This window comes from Thunnus thynnus, chromosome 3 (assembly GCF_963924715.1).
Source record: "Thunnus thynnus chromosome 3, fThuThy2.1, whole genome shotgun sequence".
NCBI classification, from domain to species: domain Eukaryota; kingdom Metazoa; phylum Chordata; class Actinopteri; order Scombriformes; family Scombridae; genus Thunnus; species Thunnus thynnus.
Window position 1 is genome coordinate 4,950,784 of NC_089519.1, and position 25,850 is coordinate 4,976,633.

Here is a 25,850-nt window from a genome sequence, read left to right on the forward strand (position 1 = left end):
AAACAATCTAGGTTCCCAATAACAGTATTAATCCCCCTGCTAAATGAAAATTTCCTATCCAATCAAAAAATAAATAATTAAAAATCCAACCAGTCACCAATTAAAGCTAGCTCCTGTGTCTCAATTTGAGGTGTGGTGTACTTTATAAGGATTGCTGATGTGCTCTCACTCAGTACTATTCTTCCCCTAATGATGATTTATTACCAAACATGCCTTACCTTTTGGCTCACAGATGTGAAACCCCAGACTGCCAGACCATTACAAAATGTGAATAATCTGACACTGTGTCCCAGGGGCTTGAGACTAGACCCCTCCAATGATTCAGCAGTTAAATTGATCCCGACACCTAGACCTACTGAGTGACTGATGGCATTCCCAGAACCCCAGTGCATCCCTTCATTGGCCAGACTATGTGAGGGTGTGTGTGTCTGTGGGTGTGTGAGTGTAGAGGTGATAATCAGCAGTGGCCAGAGGGTCTTTCTTGTCCCTGTTGTTGTGCCGCGTGGAGCAGTCCCGGGCAGGGACTCCCAGTTGGTCCCTTTCAACTCACCCCCCTCCTGCCGTCCCCTGAGCCCACCTCTTCTGTTATTCCCTCTAAAACTCCACTCAGTCAACCTCCTGTGTCCCTTTGAAGAGGCTCTGCTCTGATTTCCCCATCTTTTGACACTGGAGAGAAGAGAGGAAGTGAAGGAAAGTCTTAGAAGTGTGCATAGCATAGTTTATAGGGAAAGGGAGTTGCAGAGAAGAGGCTAAAGGGGGCTTTGCTGCTTTTGCTGCTGTCGATCAGGAGTAGCTGAGTGGAGGAGCCCCTGCTAAAGTGCTCAGCAGTCGGTTCTCTCTTCCTGCTTGCCGGCCCTCCTGTCATCTGTCCATTCAGTAAGAAAAACATAGCAGGCTAGCGAAAGTTGCCTCATCAGGATTTGTCTTTGGATCGTGGTAGTTATTTTTGAGGGGGGTGTTTGGAGAGGTTAGGGGTGTTAAGGCTGCAGGTGGTGCTAGGGAGTTTGTTTTGCCATGCAACAAGCTTGGGATCGGACAAGTAGCATTGAGAGTGTTAAGAAAGGCTATATAAAAATGCTTGGGAAAGGACAAAGTGGCGGATATCCCTCAGAGACAACGGGTGAAGTCTTGCAGAGGTAAGAGGAAATTATGTCCACCATAAAATCAAAAGGTATATACAGCGTAGGCACATGCCTGTTGCTCACGTGGCTGTATGAAAAATTAATTTGTTCCACAGGGATTTGGGTAATGGCATTCATGAATATACTTCCATTAGTAGCTGTGTTCGTGGGAAGTATATCTGGAAGATGAATTATATTTGGAATTATTATGGAATGTTCACCGGCATGAAATCTCCCGCAGTGTGTTTGGTCTGAATTTGATGTCAATAAAACTGTCTGTAGTCTGTAGTCTCAAAACTAAATATTTTGATATTTTTTATGAAATACTAGATTATTTAATATGGTCCCATTGGACTCCATTCTTAGTCTTAAAGCGTAAAGGCAAATTTGAATCAAGGGTATGAACAAACAGTATAAAACCATAAATATTTCATTTTTAACAGAAGATTGTTTACTTACTTTGAATACATAAAACCAATCTCTTAAAAAGGCTGAGAGAAATTAAAAGATTAACAATAAATGCATACCTTTTCACTTCACTGCATTAACTGGTCATTTCTGTCATCATATTTCGTGGTCTCGCCTTTATGAAATAATGTTTTAATGTTAAAGAAAGGAATGAAACAAAAAAAACCTAGACAATGTATACATAACATACAGGTGTGTGTGCTGCAAGTAACGACTGGTCTAAGTGCTCCTCTTTAAAGGTGAGAGTTGATTCAAGTGTTTGGAGATATACAGTATATAAGTTATAACTTATAAGTTATTGCAGAAATTTGTTATACATTAATAAACATATAGAGCCTTACAAGTAGCAAATGTTGTACTATTAGGAATTTCTTTTGGTCCTTGTTTTGCGTACCTAAAAATTGTGACTAGCTTTAAATGTTAATTGACTAGAAATTATTGTTCCTATAAATTCTTTATTTGCCACTGTATCAAATATCTGATCTGATGTAGAATTTACAAAGAGAAAAATCTGGGACAGATTGCAATGTTAAATAACAGTCTTACAGTTTTACAACTATTACATCTATTGCATATGTCAAGAAGAATAGTAATTATTAGTAATTATTATGACTATTTTATAATAGGTATTTTAATACTAAAATGTTAAAAGCATGTTTGTCTGAACAATTATATATGACTTTAAAAATGTTTGATGGTCTTATATTGAATACAATTAACTGAAGTGCTTACTTTAATGTTATTTACCTTTACTTATAGGAGAATAATATTCTCTCAACATACAGCAACGTGCATAATTTAATTTGTATAGCTTAGTTAAACGCAGACATTTTTAACTTTCTAATGAATCCAGTTATCAGTATAAATCTATTTCTGTTAATTAAATTAAAATTATTGTTCAAACTTAGATTTTGTCAGTATGTTTGGTATAAATAAATCTACCAAATTCATTTTCAACATACTGTATAAGACCTTGTCTATAAGACTTTTAGATTTTGTCTACATTTTAAAAAACTATGTGTGAAAAGAAATTGGGAAAGTGCGACATAATGTCTCTAAAACAAAATGCATCTGGTGAAGTCATTAAAGAAGGGCCTCTTGCTGTGACAAGATGTGAAGGCCCTACATTTAGTCTGTCAGCTTCGCTATATAGCAGTGTGTCAACACAGGGTGAGGTTATAAGACATTTTACGCAATTCGACAAAAAAAAGTAGTGGTATCTAACACACTCTGTGATCGTTTTACAGATCCTAGCGCTACATTGTATTTTGTCACATTCATGGTATTGCATGAATAATTTGTACAATAAACAAATAATTTGTACAATAAACAAACAAATAAACAATGTTCCTTGGAGCATTGTTTATTAAATGAGGACTGAATGGTTCTTTTATTTTATCAACGTGACTTGTCCACATTAACAAACAGTATGTTATTTGTTTGAATTTGAAGTTTGTCACCATTTAAGAGTTTATGTGTAACTTTGTAATGTGTGGTATAGTGAATGCTGGATACTATGGTAATAGGATAACTCCTGACTTTATTGGTCAGTCGGTTATTGGTATTACCTATGAGTAATACTGAAAAGGGGAAATTGTGAGTTAGTGTTTTGTGTGAATATGTTGGTGGCTATATTTCAGTTGGTTACTTGCTAAGTGTCAAAGTAAACGGGTACAGCAGTCCATACATGGATTTGCAGTCTGCTACTTATTTTAGAGCATGAATTCATGAATTAAGGAAGTGGTGCCCCAGCTGATATCCAGCTGGGTTTTTAAAGATTTTGTGGTAGCCAATCAATTTCTTTTTTCTGAGAAATCTTTTCATATTAAGGCTCGTTCATTAATTCAGACACATGATTATGCCATTAAAATTGGAGATACTGTACTTACCATCTCACTCTTGTTGCTTTACTTACAGTTACAATTTAGCTCATATTGCAATTACTTAATAACAGTTACACTCTAATTAATTGATTGTCTTGACATTGCAAGTCTAGACTTACAAATATAAATAATACTAAATAGTTACTTAAGGGGAAATTCTGGTATTTTTCAACCTGGATCCTATTTTCCACCATTTTGGGTCTAAGTGACTAAATGGGGACAAATTTCAGATTTCAGATTTCAGCCGGCAGCCGTGTAATGGGCTGCAATGTAATCCGTGGGGGCAATTGCGCTCATCAAAGTATGTCCACTAAAGGTGCTTGTTTTTGCCACTGACAAGTTCAGATTGTTATTATAAGTGTCTGACAACAAAAGTAAACACAGGAACTAGCCGTCTGTAGCAGCATTATGGCAAACTTCATAGGGAACTACATCTGGGGCTGTTTGCATGTCATTAAATTTACGTCTGAGGCTGTGGATAGCGCATGTCTGCAAATTTCCAAATTGCAAGGATAAAATGACAAGATACACACTGCAGTTTTCATGGACTAGCGCTGGATGATAGAGACTTACATACTGTAATTCCTCACACAGTTACGTGTTGTAATTGCATTTTTATTACAGTGTGGAGCTGAGCGTTTGATCCAGCCAGCCTCGCACTTTTCTTCCAGTTAATTTTGTGGAGGTGAAACAGCTGGGATTATTCTCATCCGTGGACACTTCTAAGACCCTAACTTTTCAGTTATTCTGTTATAGGATGCAGGTTGTGGGGTTAAATTCTTCTGTTCTGCTCTTGTAATATTCATCAAACTAAATGAATACACGAACCATTACACATCTACTGATACTTTACCTGGGTTAAAATGCAGAAAATATAGGGCCAAGGAAAAATTTAAGTCACCTTTAGGCACAACTTTCAATATAGTCCTAACGTAAAACTAAAATGATCTAAAAAGACTTACTGTGTATCTCTCTTATACAGGGTTTTGTGGCTTGGTCATTGCTTTAGCATGTCCTACTGTTTGCTGACTTGCTGTGACTGTGAACTACTGTGTGCGCTAGTGAGAAATAAATAGTGAAAGTTGTCTGTTTAAGGCTTATCAAAAGTAAAAATGTAAACTTGTGTCATTACAAAGTGAATATCAATCCACTGTCCTTGGACTGTAGCTCCTTATTGTGCACCCAGGCAAGCAAAAACAAAGAACTAGTCTGAGACAAATGGTATGATGAATAATGATGGGACTGAAGGGTCCAGGTGGCTTGAGTTACGCTTGGGGATAGTCTTGTAATTTCATTGGGTTTGGTGATGAACACTCTATGATGGATTGTACTTTAACAGATTTATGGTCAAAGAGATTAGTTAAGCATGGTTAACATGTTTTGTCTCATTATTTTCACCTTAACATTCATCCCTTCCCTCCTTTTTCTATTTCACTTTCCTCATCTTACTCCCCTTTCCCACCTGCTGGCCGTATATCACTCTGGTAACATGTCACGGAAGGGAAAGTTGCCTCTGACCTCTTACTAGACGCCACTGATGGCCACAATGTAGCCCAGTCTTTGCACATATTGAATGTCTTGTCTTACCTTAGTTTAGCTGGAACCTTTAAGCAAATTTTACCTTGTACCGCAATCCCTGCAGCTTTTCATCAGTAACAGCGGCGCGTGAATATGCCACAGGAAAGGTAAATCCTACCAAATTGTGCTTTTCTGGCATTTATTCTGCTTTACTAGGGGTCACGCTTAATGTGTTTACGGGTTTTATTTTTTCTCAAACTGTGGTGCCAGCAAAGCCACAGCTACATTTCATGACATGACTGCATGTTGTTATATTGCCTTTCTGACACTTAACATTGTAAATCGTGCCTTTTGCTGTGAAGAAGTGTGGAATGAATCCTTTTGATGTCTTGTTGACTTTGAAACTTTTTGGGGGTAGTTGTAAAAGTTGCGAGTTATGTCACATTGCTCTTGTGTCTCATGCCACTTTCAACAGCAATGGCACAGTTTTGTGAATTTTTGGTCATAGAAGAAATAGCTAACTCAGTATTTAACCACACCTCCCACTCCCCTCCTCCTATTTTTTTATTTTTTATTTTTATCATGAAATATACCGTATTTAACCGTGGCTGTTTGCCACAAACAATGCTGCTGTGGCATTGCTACTGATTTTATAGAAACATGCTATTAATTTTGTGCAGTTATTCAATTCTATATTCTTAAGCCAAAAATATTTATAAGTTGCATCTTTGTTTGTTATCACAAAAGAGGATTGCCTAGAGCAGGAGCTGTGATTTAATGGGGTTTTTGTCTGTTTGTTTTTTTAGCTCTATAAGTGATCTGTGATTTGTGTATTTGTCTGACTGACCATAACTGAATGGTTAGGTTCTGGTGAAGTGAGAGTTTCAATCCTATTCTACTGAAGGTCATTAACAAGAGCTAATCTGGTGGGCTTTCCCGCACCTCATATGGCTGTGCCCAAATGCTTGTCTGGACTTAGATGTGACGATTGATTAGTGAGCTGGCTTTACAGCTCTGTGACGGTGGGGGACTCCTTTGAAATCCATGGCATTTGTTTGAACAAGGCTGAGCAAAATAAATGCTGTGAGTATTTAATTTTGTTGTTTCAGAGAAGGACACATGTTTGTTTTTTTAGCCTCACAATTCCACAGTGGTCCATAGTTTACCCATAGAAGTCAATGTTGTCAACATGCCTGTCATTTCTTACAAAATGTATTTTGAAATACTATTAGTAGGATGTTTGTGATATTAGCATACAATCTTCCACCCCAGGCACTAGATGTTATCGCTTCTCTCACAACAGTCCTCATCAGTACAGCAATAACTACAAGCAGCAGTATGTTAGTTATGCCCAGGCCTTCCTCGTAGGGAGAATGTTTTTTCTATCCCTTTGCTTACAGAAATGATATATTTATTGTGTCACCCTCTGTAGTCTTACTACCATGTCCCTTCCCCACCACCACCTTAAGCATGTGTTCATTGCTGTGATGACACATGGCAGCAACTGTGGCTTATCTTAATGTTAAATGGCTGACAGTTGCATTGCGTCAGGCAGGGGTTTCTGAGGCCTCATAGTTGTCATGACCATATTTGCATCCACTTTTGTGGTGACATAAGCCAAATCTAGTGGCATCCTGTAACTATAGCATTCAATCAGCATAAGGTTGTGTTATACACATGTCTGCTTCCCTCCCGCTAACACATAGTAAACTTGCCTTATTTGTCCAAATTCTTGTGGCAGGTACATAAACCTCTCTGTGTAGTGACAAAGCATAACAGCAAAACATAAACTTGCATCATAGCGCTCTAACACATGCATATTTAGTGATGTCTAGCTCTTGTCCATTTTGAGTTTGAATGCACTTATTGTAAGTTTCACAAAAGTGCATGATATGAATGTAATGTAATGTAATGTGATGTAATCTTAGTTAAACTATGTTGCCCGTTTTGATTCATCACTGCCAAAATTTCATTTGTACAAAAAATGTAAATGTATTGCTCTATAGTTAATGTGGATGAAATAATCTTCTCTAGTGAAGCCCCACTTTATGACTTATCTACACGGTACAATGTTTTCAGCCCTGCAACATATGACTTGATTCAATATATGTCATTCCATACCTTCATCCCATGGTAAAAACTATTAAATGCATCATTACCATCTGCAGTCCATCTTCTGTCAAGCTATTTTAGCACACAGTCCGTAAAATAAGTTTATAATTTAATTATAGTACCATTATACTCAGGATTTGTGGAGACACCCCTCAAATGTTGAAAGGCAGTACAAAAAGACGTTACTTTTTAAATAAAATATTGGCTCATGCAGCTTTTAAGGTGCTGTAATTATACTCCTTAGATTGGCTTTATTGTTTGGTTGGTTTGCTGTATTATTAGACACATCATACAACAGTTTAAAATACATTTTGTATTTGTCATTTGGCTTTCTTTTTACTGTTATGCCAGAGATTGTGCAACCTTCCGATGCCTGATTTTATCAGTCAACAAGTATCCACCAGTACTGTAGATCATTGTCTCTGGTTCTCATTGTGCAGTATGCAGTATTGTGTCCTAGTGGAAAAGGGTTTACAGGTGTTGAGTTTGTAGACTTAGCAGGGCTAACTATCTGGAGCCATGAGAACGGACAGAGTTAAAGAGGCTTAAATGTCTTAATACAGTGTATCAACATCAAAATATAGCAATGAGAAAAAGGCGTTGTCAAATATTTCCATCTGTATATATTTACCAATGAGATTTGCAGATAACTTGGACAGGCTTGAGTGGGATACACCAGTTAATCCTGACATCATCACAGTTTCAGGGCTCAGGTCAGGGGCACTATAAAAGAAGCTGTAATGTGACTCAAGTGTTGCGACGCTTCATAGTCTTCTAATATGATGCAGAAAAAATATGAATATGTACAATATCATATATAAAAGAGAAACTGTGATATCGTTTGTTTGACTTGATTACACGTGCCAGTAGACATTTTATTAGCAGCAAACCCACGCATTAAATGAAAAGATGGTCAGCCATCTGTCAATACAGATGAACTCTTAAGAACCTGTAAAGCTACAAATAACTTTGCATCCTACACACTACACACTGTTCTTGAAACTGTTAATACATAAAGTACTGCCCTTTCCACCTGCATCGGCCGGATTATTAAGAGAGGTTGTTACACTTCATTTGTCAGTACAGGTGTAACTTTTTTATTTAAATGGTGGATAGAATGAATTAAAATATTAAAATAAATGTTTGTAATCATATTTTCATTCCATCTTCTCATAGACTTAAAGTAAAGTTACAGCTTTAAGGGGAACAGCATTAACTATGACATTTTAACTCACTGGAACTTTAGGCAGGAGTTGACCTTAGCTCAAACTAGATGAGACAATCAATCAAGTCATTTGGGTTCAGCTCTTCATCACTACCTTCCCAGTCTGTAATGCTTAAATATATGAGCTGGCAGAGTTTAAAGGTCTTGGTGTAAGCACAATCTAAATTTAAATGGTTGTTCATATGAAACTAATGAAGTGCACTGTCCATTGGGAAATATGAGGTGCAGTCTGACATATTAAAAAGAGACAAAATTGCCAGTGCTAATTTTCTGACAGCAGAGCAGCACAGCAGAAATATGCTGTGCTGCTCTGGGAGCAGGATTTGCATCTACAGAAACGATACTAGAAAATTGTGGAGTAAGACGGGCACACTACGTTTAGTACGTGTGTATGTACAATTTATTGAATTAATATGGTTATGCACCTGAGATCCAAACTGGGTCCAAGGTTTATACGTGAAGTTCTGCTCTTTATGTAATCTAGAGCACATATCCTTCACTAGGAAAGTCCCTTTGTTGCAGGAAAGGGCAGATCTGTTAGTGAGACTTGGATACTAAATGTAAGCAAAGTAAAGGGCTTGTTGACAGTAAAGTATAAAGAGGGAATTAGTGAAATATATCAGGAAAAAATGCTTTCTCAAAAATCCACTTACATTTTTCACCATTTTGTTGTAGGTACTTGTACTTGTAGTGCTTGAATTCAGCATAACTTATCCCCACATTCAGTACCATGAGTCTTAAGTGAGTCAGATACTATGTTAAGATCTTGGGTCAATATTGCTACTGCTCGGCTATTTTCTACTGATGAGGCTATCATGAGTAGGAGGCCTCCGCTCCGTGAATGAAGACATGCTTTATGTCAAAACATTAGTTGCTGTACCTTACTATTCTGTAACTGTATGTGCTCTTTTTAGATCTAGAAGCTACACCTGTTTTCTAAAAAAGATAATGTTATTCAAAAACAGCTCCTCCCTTTTATTAGGAACTATAGAAGTCAGCAGATGCATATACAGATATATATGTATCTGGTGAAATAATGGTAATGACCTTTCTAGATAAGATGCATTGTATATTGTAAAAACTCTTTTTTACACATGAACCAAAGTGGCTTGACACTATGGGCTTGAACAGTGAGCCCTGCATTGAGTTGCAGATCAGTGTGTTGATTATTGATTCCTTTTATGTGTTTTATGTAGGCTTGTTTTACCCCATAATGGCTGTTTAAATTAGTTTTCAGGCAGATACAAATATACTTAAAAGTAACTAGAAATGAGCATGTAAAGTGAATATCTTTAAAAGTTCCTACCCCTTATCTGTTTGCATCCCTGCTAAGGACACCAGTGAATGGTTTGGCACACAGTGTACTAGAGTAAGACACTAAAAATTGTGCCCCCTTTTTCTATTCATTTAATGGAGAATTGGTTTGGAATCAAGAATCGATTCTGAATAGACACCATGAATCAGAATCAAATTTAACTGAATCGAATAGGATCAAATCGAACTGTGAGACTCCCAAAGCTTCCTACCTCTAGGAATAAATGTCTTCGTATTGATAGCACCCCACAATACAGCTTCATCAACTATCAGTGCAAGGTCACACATTGCACACATAGTTCAATTAACAATGTCAGCTATGACTTTGGAAAATGTACTGAATGCCTGTTGCCATCCAGGTTTAACAGTAGGAGAGTAGGGTTGTATAAGTGAAACAAAAACCCACCCCCTGTTTTAAGTCCCACGCAGCCACTCTACTCCGCTCTGTTAGGCCTGCACCGACAGCTGAGGCAGGGGAGATTGAAGCACGTGTGCTCACCCCAAAGGCATCTTGCTTTCGTTCACACAATGTGAGGGGAAAAATACAGGAAATCAAATTTACTGTACCTCCGTCACACACAGGTGCAACACACACACACACACACACAGTCGTCTTCCGTCACATCAGAGGACATTGCATTGACTTGCATTAATTTCTTGGAGACTTACCTTAACCCTTACCCTAAGGATTACTGGCCTTTTTTTAGGTTTCAGTAGCCTTTTTATAGCTTTAATCGGCCATGTAAATCACAAATGCACGGCTTATCCTCCTGTTTTAGGTGATCAGCTTAAAGTAGGTATTATATATGACTAGACTCGACAAGAGTTTTGGAATTTGGGGTGTGTATGCATTGTGGTTGCGGGTATGTATTTGTGTGTTGGAGCTGTGTATACATGTATACTTACGTCTGCTGTGTGTGTTAACTTCACTGGCACAAGCTATTACTTACAATGAATGTATGTTACTGCATGGTGATAATCTCTGTTAATACAATCCCTTTTTATCTTGGAAAAGGCAGGACCCGCTCAAGAAGTTATGACAGGAATGGAAACAGGGAGCGAGAAAAACAGAGGCAGATACATACAGTTGGTCATATATTAAGGATTGACTCTTTGTACTTAGGATTTGAAATTAATTAGTTACATAAATCAAAATAGCTAGACTGTTAGTGATTATTGAATTAGGGCTTGAATTCTATCACTGCCAGGGCGAGGATGAGTGAGTGGCCCCCTTCCCATCAGCAGGGGTCTGGCTATGTATAGGTCCCTAATAGCAGAGATGCAAGACTAGTGTGTCTGCCCTGAAAGAGATAAGCTGCTCAGAAGGGAACACCAGGCAGGCAGAAGAGAGGCAAGGGGTGATAATTACCTATGTATATTCACCGGATAAATCACCAGATAAATGATCCATGAGTGAAATATGAATCATCCATCCTGATGTCATTAGGTGGAGAGGCAGTGTCTGATCCTTTTTTCTAAATGCTTTGGATCAGGAGATGGGAAATGCTTATGTGTTTGTCTTGCCATTAAGCTTTTAATTATCTTCCCATTGGGGAATAAGTCAGCTGGTCTAGGCTTTAGCTGTATTAAATTGTTATCGTGATGTCAAGGCTACTCATAACTGTGTCAAGTGTTAACATATTTGATGCATGTGGTTGATGCAGTGAAAATGTAATGTACTGTGTGCTAAGAATTTGGATGCAACTCAGTCCCACCCAGAATTACATACTGTTGACGGATGCTTTGATGCGCACCAAACAGTTCCATTAAGAAATACATTAGGGCAAGAGTGGCTTTAAGTGGGATATACAAATTCCTACTGTACAACAGGTATCAGTTTGTTTCGCACATTTGGCCATAGTCTCTGTCACTTCTGCTATTCTGACTTTTTTTTTTTGCTGCTTTAGGTAATGCATTGTAAATCATCTATTTTTGGTAGGCTGGCTTAATGTCAAGGGAATATGTGGTCAGAGGGTGAAGGTGATAAAACACTGGTATTTGACCCTAGTAGTATAATCTGGCCACAAGGTTAACAGTTTTATCCACAACAATTTGGCAACTGCTAAAATCTGCAAAAGATGTTATGGCCAATTCATAAAGGTCACCAGAGTAATGCTTTACACAAGTTGATCAACTATCAACTCAGTGTAAATAAATAAACTTGTTACACAACATATTACAGAACATTAAGACATGTTATCTAAGCCCAGTTGACCTAAGTCAGTTTTACCCATCCAAATTTGGTATTTTCAACAACACAATATGAACACACCTTGTAAATATAAGAGGCTACGTCCTTAGTTATTGCCTTCCACCAGGAGGAGCATTACTCACCTCTGGTTGACTGCTCCTGGAGGTAACTTTACAATGCCTTTTTATACGATCATATTTTCTCATAATGTACCTTTATGTGTTTTGCAGGCTGCAAAGGAAATATAAGGAATGCATTGGACACAGTGCAGGATTTATTTGCTGCAGCTGTTTCAATGTGAAAATTTTCAAGAGCTCTGAAGCTAACATATCAGTGCAAGTTATTAAATTATTACCATTATTGGCATTCTTCACTAATGATCACTAAACCAAGTGATTTTTACTTTGTTGGTCTGGAATCTGATTTATCAACATAAATTAAAACACACCATCTCATCCAACTAATATAAAATATATTTTATTAATAATATAATTTGGAAAAATTAGCTTGTTAAAAATAATAAGCTTTCATCATGTAAAACTGAACAGTGGGTAACAGTGTCACTAATAGTGTAACTAACCTTATGAGTCTCCACTGTATTTGGGGTGAGGAAATTAGCACATGTTTTTAAAGGCCAAACTCAGACAATTTCTATTATGATATCATGTTTTATATACACATAATAAAAACACAATCCAACAAATTCTGATCAGTCACCATGACTTTTATAACAAGTCAATTTTATTTATATAGCGCAAATCACAACACACGTTATCTCGGGGCACTTTTCACATAGAGCAGGTCTAGACCATACTCTTCAATCTACAGAGACCCAACATTTGGCCCCAGCACCCCAACACCCAGCACTTGGCGACAGCAGCGAGGAAAAACTTTCCTTTAATGGGAAGAAACCTCAAGCAGAACTGGGCTTTAGGTGGGTGGTCTGCCTTGATTGGTTGGGTCTAGAGAGAAAGAGAGAAGGGGAGAGAGGAGAGAGAGACAGAGGAGCACGACAACAACAATAATACTAACAATAACAACAATTATAATAATAGAAATATGACTAATAATAATAATAGCAAGCATGGGCATCAAGCAGGACCATGGCAGCACGGGGTCCACAGCCACAGTCCATGGAAGCCCATGAACCATGACCAGACGTTCCACGACCCTGATCCATAGAAACCTGTGAGACAAGAAAGCACAAAAACTCTGGGGAAGAAGCCAAGTTAGTAACATGCATTAATGGTACATGAATGCGTACAGATGGAGAGGGGGAGGAGGAGAGAGGAGCTCAGTGCATCATGGGAAGTCCCCTGGTAGTCTAGCCCTATAGCAGCATAACAAGGGGCTGGTCCAAGGCACGCCTGGGCTTGCCCTAACTACAAGCTTTATCAAAAAAGAACGTTTTAAGCCTACTCTTAAACGTAGAGAGGGTGTCTGCCCCTTTGACCAAACTTTTAGATGGTTCCACAGGAGAGGAGCCTGATAGCTGAAGGCTCTGCCTCCCATTCTAATTTTGGAGACTCTAGGAACCAGAAGTAAGCCTGCATACTGGGAGTGCAGTGTTCTAGTGGGGTAATACGGTACTATGAGGACTTTGTAGGTGAAAAGAAGGATTTTAAATAATGTTATAGATTTCACAGGGAGCCAGTGCAGAGAAGCTAAACTGAGAGAAATATGATCTATTTTTCTACTTTTTGTCAGTACACGTGCAGCTGCATTCTGGACCAGCTGGAGAGTCTTTAGAGACTTGTTATGGCAGCATGATAATAAGGAATTGCAATAATTCAGCCTAGAAGTAACAAATGCATGGACTAGTTTTTCTGCATCTTTTTGAGACAGGATATGCCTGATTTTTGCAATGTCATATAGATGAAAAAAGTAACCCGACCAGCTGGTCCCGGTGCTGGTGCCGGTGGGAGAACTGATCTAATTAGCCCCACTTGTGTTCTTTCAACTCAGTCAATCCTTCATTCAGTATGTTATATTATAAAAACTGGTCATATATTTATCATAATGTGGGCGCAAGGTGATCACAAACAGCAGATGTCAATGTACACAATATAACATGTATAAAAGACAAAATTATAATCAATAGGGATGCGTCACACACACACACACACACACACACACACACACACACACACACACACACACAAGAGGCACAGGAGCATAACCTAGAGACAGAGAGATATATACTTGGACAGATTGTCTTGTGACAGCAAATTGGAGTTTTTTGTATAAGAGTCTCCTCACCTTTTTAAATTTGTGCCAGCAGTGATTAAAACACGACCATGGATAGTGATTCCAACCCCTGTGTGATTATTCCATTTCAATTTTTTATGTGGCTATTTTGTGTATGCAAAACACTAAAGAATTACCAAACTGACTTGTTTGTTGTTTAGACAGTAAAGCCACATGTGTACATTCTAAAACTTATCGTCTTGCTTATCTCACAGATTTATGGGTCTGGGGACACCAGTGTCCCACGAGGAGACTTACTTCAATAAACTTCTTCTTCTGTCATTTCACCAAATTTTTACACTGTTATTATTACACTCTAATCAGCACTGTTCATACCTCTGTATGCTTTTGACCATATGTGGCAATTTGTGGCTGCTTGAAGAAACAGACAGTGCTGGCTTATGTTGCTTTTTGACTCATTCCTATGTGTTTTTCCCTGTCTGAAGGCTGGACTTAGGCAGTAGATGGTAGAGGCTGTGCTCTGTCTGGCACATTCAGAACATAGTATATGTGGGGGGCGCCAGGTGGGGAGTGTATAAATTATCAGGCATGCCATATCTCCAACCCACCCTCCAGCCCTCCCCACCTTCATTTGCCAGCAGGTGTCTTTGAAATACTTGTGTGTGTGTGGGAGGTGTGTGACAATTCAGCTATTGTCATTTTAGATACAGTCTACACCAATGATAATGGATAGCAATGTCTGATATCCACTGTGAAGTATTGAGGCCTCTGCCAATAGAGGAAGAGGACTGCTGACATTATGCAGAGTTGTTGACAGTTGAGAACTGGTCACCTTGCATCCTGTGTCAAGATAAATGAAGGTTGTTGCTACTGTGTGGCATGGTAGATAAATTAAAGATGTCAGAATGGTAAAATAAATATTTAATTCTCTGTATCAGAGCTGACTTGTTGTGTTTTGTGTTTACTCCCTTATTCCGTGTTTTAAAGAGGGCCTTAGTCCAGTCAGAAAGTATTAGGTCAGTGGGATCTTTGTTTTGTATTGTTTGTTTGATCTACTCCAGTACAACGCATATGAAACAAAGCTGATTTTGAGTTTAAAGAGCTGACTTTCAGCTTTTAGAAATCTTAAATATGATGACTTTATTTAAGGTTATACTGCACCAAACATTGGAGACTATTGGAGACTGCACTTTAACCTCATAGTCATTGTTTCATTTCAATTCCAAAACAGTTAATAACATCTTTTGGAATCAGAGTGAATACCTATTTCTGATTGACTCTTCCCTTTGATAGTTTTAACATACATGCCATTGATGTGCCAAAACTTGAGAATACGTGACAAATTGAGCTTATCTTATCTTATGTGGCTTCACCTTCCCCTCTGTAAATTACTAAGTGTACATTTGACTTGTTTAGTTTAGTTGTTTCTGTGGATAAATTGATGATGATGTCTTCAGTGTGTCAGTGTTGGTGAGAGGAGAGTTCTATGTAGTCCTGGGTCCTGTGAAGTGTTCAACTTTTACAATAAAGGAATTCTATTTTGTAGAAACACTGCAGCTACAGTTACACATTAACCAGGCCACTTTTTTCCTTAAGATATTTCACACTTAAGCCGCAGATTTTACACCAGCCCACAGATCTAAATGGGCTGATGATGGCAATAGGAAGAGTGACTCTCATGAGACCACACTGCCACCAGTGAGAACCACTCAATCTGTCACCAGGCCCACTTTGTATTATCTTTCCTGTAATCAAAAACCATGGCACTTGCAACCATGCCAAACTCTACTCCATAATAGTAAATGAGTTAATGATGTTTATGAATATGTTTTCCAAACTCAAAATCTTAGATAATTTCACAGTACATCAGTATATCTACTGTTACAGTAACTTAGCATCTTTGCGTGTAATTACTTTAATGTCAAAAAAAGATAGAGTTAGTTTTCTGGTTGGTTGCTTGGTTGGTTGGTTTACATATTTTGAACGCACACTGGTAAATTTACAAAACATCAAAAGTAATGTTCTATAAATTAGCTGGCGCAATATATGACTCTATCTCTTGAAGAGATTTTTTTTTAGTCCGAGCATTTAAACTGATAGCTCAGGAGAGGCTGTGTAGTGGGAGAGCAGTTTTTCTATACTTTGTTCAGACTTTAACAAATAGCCAATGGTTCTCGCTTGGCTGTTTGTATCTGTGGAAATTCACTTAGATGAACACATGACAAGGAAATCAGGTTTCTCCAGAAGAAATCAGGTTTAAATCTTTTAATCCCTTAACCTGATGAAGGACACTAAGTTTATGTTCACATGAAGATGAAGAAATCAGGGTACTGAAAAAAGGTACAGTACCAGTAAGAAGGCATACAACCATAGTTTATCCACTGGCCACTGAACAGCTACACTGCAGCAGTTGGAAGTGGCTTGCTCAACAGTACCTCAGGTGTGGTACTGCGGGAGGTGAATTCTTTACTTTCCCACCGATATTTATCCTGTTGGTGTGGGGATCTTTCAGGCACAAGTTTGTTTCTATAACCTTTTAGACACATCATCAAACAAATGCATACAATGTATTATCAAAAAATGACCATACAATGACGAACTAATGCAGTGTCAGATTAGCACAAAAGCAGTTTCAAATTATCTTTCAGAGTAGACACTGCACCATTTTAAACACCTGCCTAAATTCAAATACTTCAAGTAAGAGATGACCCAAATCTGCCCAGGTTGACCAATGACAGTTTTTGGAGGTAACACGTGGTTTCTACACAACCTATATAGCCTTGGTGTATTGATTTCTAAGGGGATGCACCCTGATGCAAACCATAAATATACCTCTAGTGTATAGTCCTTCCTCAATCACAGGAGTTTGATCTGTGATGAAGCTCAATCTCCTATTAAATTGAAGTGCCATTGAGTGTCTCAAAGTGTGGAACAATAGGGGTTCGTGATTAGTATATTTTGGGTGTAGCGGTGAGTCATGCAAAGGTTTGTGGGTCTGGAGTGAGTCACTGCACTGTCTGTCAGCACAGACCTTACATAACACTAAAACAGTTACTTTGGAAAGTAGGTCAGGTCATGCATCATTGTGTTGATGTAACAACAAGTTTGAAACTCAAATCCGATTTTTTTTCTCTTTTTCGTGGAGATTGTGATTATTATGAAAACTGCTTTGACCTCTTTACCTTTATCAGAGGTGTTAAAATTGTTTTTACAGGTCATTGGTCATGTCGGTTAATCAGAAATGAGTGAGTGAAAGCAAAATAATCCTCCTCATCTTATCATTACACTCGTTGCTGTTATGCAACTCTCTCCCTCTCTCTTTTTATATTTTTTCATTATTATCATAATTTTCTCTTCCCACATGCATGGAGATTTGTGTGCACACACCCACACTTGTTCTTTGGTCCAAGTCAGGCTGAACTTTTATTGTATGTCATTTGTGTTCATACCAGACAAGACAGGTGTCCTATCACCTGGTGCTGTGGCAGGTGGTAGAGCTACAGCTGAAAAGTAAAAAAAAACAAGAAATAGCTGACAAACTGCACACTATATTTGAGATTAGATAAACTTTTTCCAACTAACAATGCTAATAACAACAACATTTTTTATTATTTCCTGGTATTAAATTCTTAATTGTTGTCACACTAGTTTGAAGGCATTGCTCCTAAGTAACCAAATAAACTAACACCAACATGAATACAGTATGTGGCTCTACTCGGAAGAAGACTTGATAAGTTGAGATGAGATAACTGCTCAATATCATAAGATAACAGTGCATTCTTAAACTCTTCAACTTCAACTCCCATTTCCAACATTAACTCATGGCGCTGGTAAGAAATAAGGAAGGCAAAAAACAATGTTACATCAACCTCTATTTCTGGCGTCTGCTATCAGCCTCTCTACTACTGCTATCAGAGTGCGTCAGGGATGGATGAAGACATGTCTGTGTGTGTGTCTGGGGGGGGGGGGCACAGCCAAAGAGAGGAAGAAGAGTGGGATGGAAGAGAGGGTGAAACAGAAAAAGCTTTTAACTGGGAGAGACACAGTGAGAGGGGGTTGCGTACACAAACAGAAAGAGTAAATGATAGAGCAGTGGCATCATGCCTGGCAGTTTGAGGAAAAGATTAGAAATCAGAGAAGCTAATGGACCAACTAAAATATCCCGGGTGATGAGGGAGGGGGCCTGGAGGTTTTCCATTTGTCACCACAAGGTCAAAGCCCATACCGAAAAGCCTCCTGTTGATTAACCCTCTGGCTAATTAATTGCATCTTGGGGATGTGGAAGGGCATATGGTGGTGGCTTCTGACGTTCCCTTTGAGATAGCCGTTATTAAGTAATTAGCTGTAATTGCACTGCTGATATGAATGTATTAATGAGCTGTTCTCTCTATTCCATGCTTGTCTTGGTAACATGAAGTGTTTTAGCTAAAACCTGTAGGAAGTACCTGAGTAAGAATAAAAACTGCATTCATGTTTTTGTGTGTGGGTCTGGAACAGCTCAGATACAGCTGTCAATGACTCATCAACGTAAAGATAGAGGGGCTGTAATCCTCCTGCTTCCCTGCAATTTGTGGATTTGCTGAAAATAAACTTTGCTAGCTCAGACTGGTCTGCTAACGCCGTATTTCCTTGCCCCTTGGTTTTTTACTCACCAAATGTTTCACTCTTTCTACAGAGATTTTTTTATATTGTTATTTTTAAAGTTTACTTCATGGAGATAACCCCAAAGACATTTTAATCACAACTACATTACGACCGTTGCAGATCATGGCATATTATTACCCATATGCTATCAGGCCTCTGTGCATTCAAACATACCCAGATGTTACTAAGTGTAACTGTATATTGTGCAAATCTGTGACAAATCTGTGAGATACATGAACTGAAGCTTTGGAAGGCTTTTACGTTTATATGACTGTAATTTTGTGTTCAATGACTGATGTGGTCTATTTATTAAACAGTCCTCTAATTTCTGTTGTAAGTGTATAATGTCTATTACACAGCTATATGTATTTGCATAAAAGTGTTTTTCAAAATTTGAGACTGACTGAAGAATTGGATTATGATAGTGCCTGTTTTGTAAACAAGTATTGTCTGGCATCGGCAGTAAAATTCAGGTAACTTCTGAACAAATAAGTCAAATCTTACCATGTCATTTTTTTCAGATCTGACATGCTTGACCCTCAACCTGGCAGCTCTGGTTTCCCTAGTCCTTGATGAAATTGAAATTGTCAATTGAAATTGTTAACTTTAGTTCAGAATTATATGTGCTTGAAACTAAAGGTAGATTTTAATACCGTGTATTTGTAGCCATAAAATTAAAAAAACACAAAATAAAGAGTCTACTTTTATCACTTATAATTTATGACTGCATATTATTTCACTGACCGGGCTTCACAGAGAAATCCCTTGATGGTCATTATTCGGGGCATAGCCAACCCATTCTGTCCTCTGGCTTTGAAGGGGATTTCTCACTTACACTGGGGTTTTGCTGGCAACTTTCTCTTTCTCATTTCCCCCTCTTTAGTTCATTTGTCACTTTGCGGCTTCTGCAAAGCAGCTGTTGGAAAAGTTGCTGAGTTCACTCGCTTTCATTGTTTGGGCTAATTTGTACTAATGGCTATTTGAGCAGCCTGTGATGCCAGCAGCTTCCTGGGATGAGACATGTTGGGCCATATGGCTGTAGTGCCCTCCCAGTCACTGTCAGACCTTTATCGTGTCCACCCTGTGTGTGTGTGTGTGTGCGCGTGATTGGCTTTTTCCCCCTAAATTCTTAGCCCATCTGTTCTCTTTACTTTGAACAAGACTGTGTCATCTTAATTGCTTTGCCTTGTGGTGCGCCTATTGATTTATCATACTAACGCGATAGCGTACTACTGTATTTCAACATTTCAAGACACTTGAGAAAACCATATTAATCCATTTTAATTGCAACTAAAAAATGACTGAACTATAGTCAACATATTTTGGATAGAATCCGTCTCGATTAAACGGTTGTCAGTAATGGAAATTTAGCAAAAACAAACATAACACACATAAATAATTCAACAGATTCTCACATCAGCATTAGCGATTTATTATTTATTAATTATTTATTTAATTATATATTTATTTATTTCTGTGAGTATTGAACACTGAGTCCCCAAAATGTGTCAGATATTGAACTTATTTATGAAATTAGGCCATTCTGTCATTCACCTATTAACACATTTTCCTCATTTAAACAAATAGGGAAATGCATAAAAAAATTTGTAGAGATGGTCAAAGCGTCAGTGTTAATCTCTATATTTTGTCGGGGGTTTGGGTTCCATAATAATTCCATGAAAAATGAACACTATGTACTCAGATATATATATATATACATTTTTATTTATTATTGATTTTAATATTTTTCTATATTATGATATTTTATATTTCTTTTTCTTGATAACTGATTTTGCTTCTGTTCAAAAAAGTCAGTCACATTTTTTTTTTTAATACACAGATGGGACATAATTCATTAGTGAATATGTCTTCTGTATCTTTTCTGTGTTTTCAATCTTTCAATCTTTTTCAATCTACCACCTCATTCAAATCCTTTAAGTGCTTGACAAAAATGTAAGTAGTATTATTGTATTACTGCAGCTTAAGTTTTAAAATCATGAAAGAAATTAAAAAAAAAAAAAAACTTAGCTCTCTGTGTTCTTCTGCTTTTTGTGCAGTCTGATTTTGTGCAGGCGTCTTCACATAGTGAATCGTGTTCATCCTTGCCTTGGTTGCTATCATTTTCAATCACATGCTTAGCGTAAAAAGAGAATTGCAAGGGGGGAGTGAGTCTACGCCACCCTAGAAGTCATACCACAGATCTTACATTATAGGTCAGGCACATGGACATACTATAATATCATTTTCCATGTTAGGGGACAGGAGTACATTGAAGTTGAGGGTCATTTTTAGAAATTATTTTTTTTGTTGTGTTTTATGCATTAAGATGGCACTGTATATTACACTGATTGCACAGGAAAGTGTGCATTTATAGCTGTTACAGGGATTTTATTTGTGATCTCTTCTTTCCTCAACAGTCTCTTTAACCATGGGGCTTCCCTTGACAATTTTTCAACCACCTTTCTCACCAGTGCTGGAATGTTTGTTTCCTCTCAATCCATTTTTTTTTCATTTTGAAAAACGAGGCCAGGAAGCCCTGAGGGTAGTTTTAAGTATTGCTCAATGGCAAAGTTGTAATTTTAAAAAAATAATGGGAGGTGTGAAGGGAGCAGAGCTGTCATTGGTTAGGAAGTCCAAGAGTGGGACGACGCAACTGGGTGTGATTGGTATTTGTAAGCATGACAGCAGTGACAGATGGTAAAATGCAATGCTTTCTTTGGACAGAGATGGATGAGAGTGGGAGTGAGGTAAGAACAGAGAGAGATGGTAATATGAAAGGAAGGAAGGGCTGAAGGAGGGGTTGAGGGAATCATCGCTACGTCACCTTGTACACCAATATAGCTCTGATGTTGCTGACCACATTCAGGGAAGACTCTAGTTTGGTGTCCATTACTGTGTGCTGCTGCTACTCGTGAAAGGAACTATTCAGTAAGCCTGTGGAAAATGTAATGGTCCATTTTATATGTTTATATTTCGAACTACAGAATTTCATAAAGAAAATGTGTAGACTCTTAATGTGTCACTGGACAGCACAGCAGCAGCCAGTGTAAGAGAAATTTACTGTCTACACCCGGACAGCAGCTATAAATAACTATTTTAGAGCAGCAGGAAAAATGGCTGGTCGGGCTCAGTTGTCAAAGCCAACACAATCCTCCCCCACTCCTCATATTACTTTACCTCTGAGTCTTGTGACGCTTCCTGTGCTTGAGTTTCCACCTTACAAATATTTCTCTAATCCAATTTAGAAAACATTAACGAGCTAAGAAAAAAAATGTCTTATCTATTTTGGGCTCACCATTCTCCTTTAATTCTCCATCCCACCTGGTACCCTCTACCTCCCTTTTTTGATTGACTGGAGGATCAAGGAACAAGGAGTGTTATTTTTGTCAAACTTTGTCAAAGTTCGGCTACTATGACCGATGCTATAGCTGCTGTAAGTTTAGACTTTCCCTGCAGCCTATGCGGTCATCATCCTTCTTTATGCCAGCTGCAAGTTTGACAAGCCAAATGGATCTCTAATGTCACTTTGTCCAAAGTCCAAGCAAGCTGTTCGGAGACTCAGTCACCTGGCCCACAGCTCTCAGCACCCAGTTTGACACTCAGCGTCAGCAGATCCCAGGTAACCGGAGGGCTTTTCTTAGCTCTTGTCACCACTCTTACATCAAAACTGACCACAGAACACCTGATAGGCCAGAAAAGAGAGGCAGGTGTTGATAAACTGTCAGAAAAACATTGGTGTTGGAATTTATGGTTTACATTTGAAAGCTTAGCAGGTGGACTTTAGAGAATTACAGTATGTTGAGCACATTTTTTAGTCCAGGCAAGAAACAAATAAATTGCATGTTTAGATCGCTTAAAAACATTCTTCTCAAGTCTTGTTTCTGTATATTTTTTAAGGTTTGACATCAAGCTTCCAGTGACATTTGTACATCAGACAGGTGTCATTCTGAAGCCCTCAAGTGGGCACAATGTCAGTAGAGCTCTAAAGACTGATTGTAGTTTTCCTGCCAGAGGATGTATATTTGTTGGAATGCTCTTAAAGTTCCACAGTTGGGAGGCAGCTGTCAAGTCAGAAGGTTCCTTTTGACCTGCATGTTTCTCAGTGACCCCAACATCCCGTGTTACACCATCTTAATGGTTGTAACAAGATCACCTACGGCTACCATGTGTATGTCAGAGAGAAGTGGAGAAAAATGTTTCTCTAGTGTAAGCTGCTTAGGGTTTAGTTGCATGGCCCAACTTGTAATTGTTTGACTGTCAGTGTCTTAATGTCAGACATATGAACTTATAGACTTACTTGTCAGTGATAGACCGAGGTTGGATACATGCGATTCTAGTTACCTCACAAACTTTAGTTTATCTTTTGATATCACTTCATAAAACCCCATGACTGATCCCCAGCGTAAATCTGACCTTTTTACAAGCATCACCAGAGCTACACGGTATGAATCAAAGTGATGCCTTACTCTGGATACGGCAGGCTTAAGGGGGTCGTGAGGGGCCAGACCCTATGTCTCTGTGGCCAAGATACCTCACCCATTGCAAGGGTACCATAAATCAGAAATCACCCCCCCCTTGCAACTGTGCCAAATGTAGTGCAAGGCAAGCTGACCCTGCTTCCTCACCCATGCCTCGCCCCATGCAACCGTCTCTCATGGCATGATGGTGGCTATGTGTTAACTATGCAGGCCGTGGCTATGTGTCTGATTTGCTGAAAAGTTAAATTAAGGCTCTGGAATGTCAGTAACTGTTTATGCCATATTGGGAAGAGGAAGGGCTGCATGGTCTCTTGATTAGTGTCTTGAGCCACATATTCTGAAGTCCGTGTGTATGTATGCATTTCTGTCCATGTGTCTGTGTACGAATGTAGATGTCCACATTTGCTTGCGTGCATTTGTTGTCAGCCATGAGCATTCTGTCTATACAGCTGCAAAGCAAAGTTTTAGCAAAGTTTTAGCTAATTCTGCATGAAGGATCGGAAAAAGTATCTCAAGCACTTTGATCCCATTCCAAAGGTGACGAACAAAGTGAGATTACATCAAGAGTCACAGTATGTAAATCAGTGCCTGCAAATGTAAACATTGTGACATCCGCTAAAGCAGACTGGATAGAACCTGCTGATCAAAATGAGTACAGTGCCCTCATATGGCAGGCTCATACACCCCTGTCAGATCTCATGGGGCCAGTTATGTGGCAACATGTGGCACCACCTAGTGGGCCAGGGAAGAAGTGTTTGATAAAACACAATGCTCTGTGTGTGTGTGTATGTGTGTGTGTGTGTGTGTGTGTGTGTGTGTTTGAGAGAGAGAGAAGAGCGAGAGAGGGCTTTTTTGCTTTCCCTTGATCATAAGCTCTGTCCTATCATTCTGTGGCAGGAAGCAGCATATTTGCTAAACAACAAAAAATGAATAAACAAAAAACATACTTGAACCAATTTTAATAGCTCCGTAGAATTACATCAGCAGTTGTTATTATCGATGTTAATATTATTGACCCTTTTTTCCATGTTTAAATCAGTTTACTGCATCCGTGGTCATAACAATAGTAATACTCCCATTTGTGTATCGTAGGGTTAGGGTGAGTGTCAATACGTATGGTAATAGCACAGGATAAAAAACGGCTTGTTCTCTCTTTGCCGTCTGATGGGTATGATGCTAACAGATGGAGTGGCTATAAATCTGTCAGGGTCATACCTTCCTGGGAGTTGAATGCTTGTGTGCTTAGGTAAAGTGCTCATTTACTACTGAAATCTATCAATAGTGCTCTACAGAAAAGAGAGGGAAATAAAAAAAAATTACAGTAGATGAAATTGTAGGCTTACATGGATTAAGTAAGATCATTTTTTGTGGTATAACTGTCCGTTTTACAGTGTGTATTAGTTTTTTTTGTCTGCAACACAGAAATGTTTGTTTTTAATTGTAAAATGTTCACGTATTAATTAGATGATGGCTAAATACAAACTGTATTTTGTAATTTTGTATAAGGTTGTTTTACCAACTTGAAAATCAAACCAAGCTATAAACTAAAAGAAAAGAGGGAAAATGATAATAAAAAGGAGTATTTGCATTTTTTAAAAATTGTTATCTTTGATTAAATATGACAATAAAATATAAACGTAATAGAAATCCACACAGCTCTGTAATGTGATGGTATAAATAAAAACAGAAAGAGAAATTTATTACAAACGTATGCCGCTCTGGTCGCAGTGTGTTTCAAGTTGGCTTCCTCACACAGCGTCCTTTAGATGAAGAAATGAGAGATGAATCAATCACGTTACATTCTTTGAGTCAAGCCAAAACAACTCATGTTAGAAATGTCTTCATACAAAAATATTTGAATATGACAATGTCATGGTTTATCTAACAATTTTATAGCTTAAGTTTTCCTAATGCGTAGCATGTGATATTTAAGATTATTTTCCTGTTGAGGGATTTTCCTCCCATTGACGTTATCTACAATGTTCAATTTTGTTCAACATTCTTATGAACATTCTCTTTACGTTGCTTGTTTAGTAATTTTTATGAAAGAGTTAACAGTAGGCTTATTGCTTGCTTTTATTCTAAATAATTTATTTTAAATATTGTGCTTTACAAATACCCCTTGTTTGAGGTTATTTGCATTTCCATCTTTTCTGGTTTATCAAACAATCATTTAAATTTTAATTTGTTTTATTAGTTTAATGTCCAAAATATAAATAACATCAAAATACAATTAAATGAAGGACAGCTTCTTGATACTTAAATAGTTGATTTGAAATTTTATAGGCACAGTAACGGCTGAACTAAAGAGAACTAAATTTAAAGAAATAGATTGACACTATCTTGAGGAGGTTAATATATTTCACATTGACTTTTTAAGTAATTGTTTAAATCTATAAAGAGTAACACCAGTATATTTTGCCAGTCACCTAAGAATTCTTTTTCTTATTTTTATGTAAGTATAAATATATTTTAATGTTTTTACTTTTGGCAGCATAGTTGGTGAAATCAGAGCACGTTTTCCAAAGTAGTAATTTCTGAAGTACATACACATTCACAGAGCTATAAAATCCATTATTGCTAGTTCGCTAGTGACTGATATAGGTGCGTACATTACATCATGCTCTGTCTGTGTCAAACCCCAGACACACTCAGTAAAAAATAACAGTCCATCAAAACCAGTTCGGC

General features: G+C 38.0%; 1 protein-coding gene across 1 annotated transcript in view; it reads left to right on the forward strand.

Annotated features, from left to right (window-relative positions):
• Positions 1–497: 497 nt before the first annotated feature.
• rbm20 (RNA binding motif protein 20) overlaps positions 498–25,850 on the forward strand; it is a 56,914-nt gene continuing 31,561 nt past the window's right edge. Inside the window, exon 1 of the mRNA XM_067581872.1 lies at positions 498–1,136. Coding sequence (XP_067437973.1) covers positions 1,015–1,136 — 122 coding nt within the window. The 5' untranslated portion in view covers positions 498–1,014. The remainder of the gene's footprint in view (positions 1,137–25,850) is intronic.